Consider the following 5,731-nt stretch of genomic DNA (forward strand, 5'->3'; position numbering starts at 1 on the left):
TTATAATACAACATATTTATAGCCCAGTTGGTAGCATTAAAATTGTATTTAAAAGGTCTAAAAACCACCCCAAAAGACCTAAGTTCAAATCCTACCTCAAAAATTCACTAACTGTGAGACCCTGGGCAAGTCATTTAGTTTCTGCCTCAGTTTCCTCATCTGTAAAATTTGCCTAGCAATATTGGGGACAAAATTAGATATGTGTAAAATGATCATAAGCCTTTAAGTGCTAATAAATGCTAGCTATCGTATTATTATGATGATGAAATACGTCAATATAAGTAAAGCACTGTGCAAACTTTAAAGAGCTCTACAAATGTTAGCTATTAATATTCTTGTAACTTATTAACTGTGTGACCTTGGGACCTCAGGTTCTCTCCTACACACACCCCTGTAAAAATGAGAAGGTTGGTCTGGATCATTTCTTAGGTCCCTCTTTACAGTTTTTTACAGTTCTGATTTATTAAAATACTGCTCTATTCAAGCTGCTATTTTAGATAGCATGGGGGGATACAAAGAGGTCAAGGATGCCCAGAGTTTATGATCTTGCTGAAGAATATAATGTAATAATAATGGCTCACATTTCTTTTTTCTTTCTTTCTTTCTTTTTTTTTTGGTTAACAACACATTTATGTAGCACTTCTGCATGCATTATCATGTTTGATCATCACAATATTTGTGTTGATTGCAAGCTCACAATCCCTTTGAGGCGAGTGCTATTATTATTCCCATTTTATTGATTAGGAAGTAGAGACTGGGAGATGTTCAATGACTTCTCCCTATCCCATTGTTAAGTGAATATCATCAGAGGCAGGATTGGAAGTCAGACCTTCCCGACTCCAAGTCTTGTACTTGATTCACTAGGACGAGCTGACTCTTCAGATGGGAGAAAGTAGGCTAAAAAAAAAAAAAGCCATTTCTGATGGTCCTCCAAACAAGCATCCCGAGGGGACCCTTCTTAGCCTTGCTCGGGGCTGGGGATGAATGCATGGGGGCGGGGGTGGGGGAGGGGGAGATGCTGCTCCGGACACTTGGACGGGGGTGGTGGGAGGGCTCAAAGCTTCTCCCGCGCTGGGAAGACAGGTGTGATGAGGAGCTCCATAGGGGAAACGAAGCTAACATTTTAACCATAGGAGCAGAAGTTTCTTTGACCTCCTGAATAGGTGTCACGGCATTTCCTGGTTAGGGGTAATGCCCCACTCTCACCCCGGGGACGGGAACCGTCACCAGAGACCGCTAAATTTCGGAGATGTCGTACTAGGTGACGGGGAGGTGGAGTGCAATCTCTCCTGCGACCTGGGATTTAATAAGCATTGATCGCGGCTTCCTCGAAGGAAACTCAACCTCCTGCGAGTGCTCTCTGAGAGTATCACAGCTCGAGCAACTTCTGGGATGCCAACACATCGCGGCGAAGCAACCGGGGCTCGGGTGGGGGAAGGGCTGGAATGGAAAGAAGAGACGCAGAGGATGAAGGGAAGAAGGCGAAAGAGGAAACGGATTCTGGTACTGGGGATCTGCCACAGACTTAATGAAACCTCTCCGAAGTTCCTCTATTCAGAAGTATCTTTCAAGGTGGAAACAGTTATGGGAGGGAGAGGGGAGGAAGAAAGGGAGGGGGGAAAGAGAGGGAGGAAAAGGGGAGAAATGGGGGAGGGAGGCAGAGAGAAGAGAGAAGAGGAGGGAGGGAGAGAGGGAAGAAGAGGAGAGAGGAGGAAGAGAGATGGAGTGGGTGGAGAGAAGGAGGGAGGGAGAAGAAGGGGAGGGACAGGGAGAAAGAGAGAGAGAGAGGGAGAGAGAAGAGGGAGGGAGAGAGGGAAGAAGAAAAGAGGAGAGAGGAGGAAGAGAGAGAGGAAGAGAGATGGAGTGGGTGGAGAGGAGAGAGGGAGAAAGAGAGGGAGAGGGAGAAGGAGAAGGGGAGCAACAGGGAGGAGAGAGAAAGGGAGAGAGAAGAGGAGGGAGGGAGAGAGGGAAGAAGAAAAGAAGAGAGAGGAGGAAGAGAGAGGGAGAGAGGGAAGAAGAAAAGAAGAGAGAGGAGGAAGAGAGAGGGAGAGAGATGGAGTGGGTGGAGAGAGATAGGGAGAGAGAAGGGGGAGAGAAAAAGGGAGGGAGAGAGGGAGAGGGAGAAAGGAAGGGAGAAGGAGAGAGAAAAAGAGAGGGGGAGAGGAAGGTAGAGAGGGAAAAGGGGAGAGAGTGTGTGTGTGTGTGTGTATGTGTGTGTGTGTGTGTGTGTGTGTGTGAGAGAGAGAGAGAGAGAGAGAGAGACAGAGACAGAGACAGAGACAGAGACAGAGACAGAGACAGAGACAGAGACTGAGAGACTACTGGTATCTAGGTAATTTGACAAAATGTAATCTGCATAACTGAGAAAGTCAGTTCACTTCTCAGTGTTGGTGCTCTAGGCCAAATTGTTTACAAGTATCCACCAAATTAAAAGAGAAGTTTTCTCTCCAGGAAGTTCACTATAACAGTGAAATCAGAGGCCAGTCCATCCCATTTGTACATAGTTGTTTTACTATTGTTACTCCATTTAGACTACAAGCTTCTTCGGAGCTTTTGCCTTTCTTTATGTCACCAATGAATTAGCATAGTGCCAGGCACATAGTAGGCACTTAATAACTGCTTGACTAGCATTCCTTAATTATGTTATTCAAGTCCACCAACAATTATATGCCTATCCTCAAGAATAAAATATAAATTTTCTCTATTTGACATTTAAAATTCATCGCAATCTCTACTTGAATCAGTTTTTTAAATACATTACTCCTCTCTGTGTACTCTATGGAAGGTCAAGCTATACTCCCCTATTTGCTATTTTGTGGCCAAGACTCTCCATCTGCCATCTTTGAAAGCCTTTGTGTTGTCTCCCTCCCAGGCATAGAGTGCAGATCTTCTTTACCACCATCCCTTCCCCTTCCTGGCTCCCTTCAAGTCTCATCTCAAGGACCACTTTCTCCATGAAGCCCTGTCTTCCTTTGCCATGTATTCTGTATATACTTCTCTTCATCTAGAAATGGATTCCCCCAGGAGAGGCAGCTCCTTGAGGGCAGGGATCGTCCTGGAGAGAGCCAAAGGAAGAGCAGTAGGGCCGAGTCCTTGGGGATGGAGGTGAGTGGAGGCGTTCTCTTCCTGTCAGACAGCACAAAATAACGTAGAATAGCATGCGCTCCCCATACGTCGGATCCTCACCACGACCCAGGGGATGTATGGTAGGGTGAGTGTTCACATGCACATTTTTCAGATGAGGGAACAGAATCGGAGGTGGTTAAGTGACTCTCCCAAGCTGACGCAGCTTGTAAAGAGCAGGATCAGGTCTCTGAACAAGGTCTTCTTAGTTCCTTCCTATGGCCAAATGCTTCCTCTCTCTCAGAGCAATGAACAGAAAAGACAAAGGGGCCGTTTATGGTTGTCCTTAGGCTTTGCTGCCAACTCATGGTGGGGTCCTCCTTGAGTCACTTTACGTGGAGGTGCCGTATCCATTCTCTACTCCCAAAGCTCCAGTGGCTCCTTATTGTAGCTAGGTTAAAATGCACACTCCTCTATTTGGTATTTAAAGCCCTTTGCAGACTGGCTCTGGGCTATTGTTTCAAATTTTATTACATATTACTCCCCTTGACACATTCCAACAGACTAGTGCAACTGGCCTCCTTGCTATTCCTCAAACAGGAGGTCCTGGGTTCAAATCTGGCCTCAGGCACTTCCTCACTGTATGATCCTGGGCAAATCACTTAACCTAGTTTGCCTGGCCCTTGCCCTTTGGTCTAAGAATTGTCACTACAACAGAAATTACGGTTTTTAAAAAGAATTTTACCTCTGTTCTCCATGCCTTTGTATAGCTTGTTTTCCATGCCATGGATGTGTTCTCACAAATGCCAACCCATCGTCACTCAGAGGGTACGGATTCTGGCCTGGCTGAAGCAGCAAGGTACCGTGAGCCCGATGCCACATGTGCCAGGCAAGTCAAACCATTGTCAGCGCCTCTTGACCTCTTCCCTCCCTTCAAGACTGTTGGAAATAGCCCAGCACCCCGAGCCCAAGGACTGTGGGGGCAACAGCGTCCCCCAGACCAGCAGATCTGCTTCAAGCCCAGGCCACATGGCCATCATGGAAGGAAGACCCTTGTGAAGACGGGCCGCCTTTCTCATCACCACCAGCAACAAACTAGCATTTATTTTTACCAAGTACATGTAATAGCCAATCTCCATAGAAGTTTTCCAAAGCTACAGGATCCAAACTGTCTCCCCTCCTCCCCTCCCTCCCCACTCCCAGAAGGGGCAAGCCATTCCGTGGGGTTATACATGGATTACGGTGCAAAACATTTCCACTTGGCTCATGGTTGTAAGAGAATAGGCACACAACAAAACCCCAAATAAACAAGAGGAGAATCTCTGATGCGCATTCTGCTGCCACAGCTCTTCCTCTGGAGGTGGATGCCTTCTTTGTCCCAAGTCCCAGAACTGTCCTGGATCATGGCGGGGCTGAGAGCAGCAGAGGCTTTCATGGTTGATCAGGCCACAGTACTGCTGTTACTGTGCACAGTGTTCTCCTGGTTCTGCTTCTTTCACTCTGCATCAGTTCATGTTGGTCTTTCCGGCTCTCTCTGAAGTCGTCCCATTCATCCTTCCTTGCAGCTCACTCATATTCCATCACCAGTGAGATGGTATTTGTAAGAATGCTATAGCTTTTCCCAGAAGTGACTAGTACTTTGGGGCTCTGCCCTGAAATGCGTAGGCACTGGAGGGGCAGGCGGAATTCTCCCCAGTGGTTATCTCACCAAGCCAATGGCTTCCCAGACCAGCAAAGAACCTCAGAGAAAAAGCGTGATACCCCCTCTTACTGCCATACCTGTTCCCAGGCTATCACCCTACCAGGATCCTGTTGCTCCGGAATGCTGGGGGGGCGGCCTTCCCCCCACCATTGAGTACCACCGACAAATCCAAACATTTCAATGTGTAAAGAACAAGAAAAAAGAGTATGCACGTAGATAATTTAATATAATACATTCGTGCACATATACCTATGTGTATATTTGTATACATATGATATGTGAGTGTATATACACACATGCACAGTCAAATGTATGTTTATATAATATATAACTATATACTTAAGTATTTAAAATGTGTAAACATTTATATGCATACATATATGTATATCAAACACAAGTGTGTGTGAATATGTGTACATATAACACATAATATATTTTGTGCATATATGGATACAGATGCACAGATATGGATAGACAGATAGACATGTAATAAATTTAACAAAGAAGTGACAGAATTGCTTCATATAGTTTGGTCCCTTTTTGTACTTTTTGCTTTCTTCTGTTTATTTTAAGAAACCGACTGAAACCATCATTAAATTGAACAGCCAGAATCTTTAAAAGCCCTTAAAAGACTACTGAAGAAGACTAATTAAGTGCTCTAGGCTCTAGCACCTAAAAAGTGGTGGCCAATCATCAGAACCCAGTGGTTTCAAATGATTTTTTTCAGCTGTGAAATTCTGAACTAATCTTTTATTTTTATTATAAACTAATCATTTTTACCATAATTAAATTAATTCTGCCTTCCACATTTATACTTAACAATTTATTGGTCCACAAAAATAACTCCTCCTAACCCTGTTTTAACCAGCCTACCTTCCCTGCAGGAAGTACATAGGAAATTAAATAATAGATTAGAATCTTTGTATTTCTCCCAGTCAGTACAATCTGGGCTGCGAGATGGTATTT

The 5,731-nt window shown here is 44.9% G+C and overlaps 1 protein-coding gene across 2 annotated transcripts; it reads left to right on the top strand.

Annotated features, from left to right (window-relative positions):
* The first annotated feature begins 1,073 nt into the window (after positions 1-1,073).
* On the top strand, positions 1,074-5,290 carry LOC130455546 (uncharacterized). 2 transcript variants are annotated; one of them, XM_056805961.1, is made up of 3 exons: positions 1,074-1,572; positions 3,009-3,105; positions 3,834-5,290. In XM_056805961.1, exons 1-3 carry the CDS (start codon positions 1,529-1,531, stop codon positions 4,368-4,370), a joined length of 678 nt encoding a protein of 225 aa, XP_056661939.1. In that variant the 5' UTR covers positions 1,074-1,528; the 3' UTR covers positions 4,371-5,290. The 2 variants fall into 2 exon arrangements, with proteins under 2 accessions (XP_056661939.1, XP_056661940.1); XM_056805962.1 differs by having other exon boundaries at positions 1,080-1,572; positions 2,873-3,105.
* The last annotated feature ends 441 nt before the right edge of the window (positions 5,291-5,731 follow it).

The sequence above is a fragment of the Monodelphis domestica genome, chromosome 7, assembly GCF_027887165.1.
Source record: "Monodelphis domestica isolate mMonDom1 chromosome 7, mMonDom1.pri, whole genome shotgun sequence".
Taxonomy (NCBI): Eukaryota; Metazoa; Chordata; class Mammalia; order Didelphimorphia; family Didelphidae; genus Monodelphis; species Monodelphis domestica.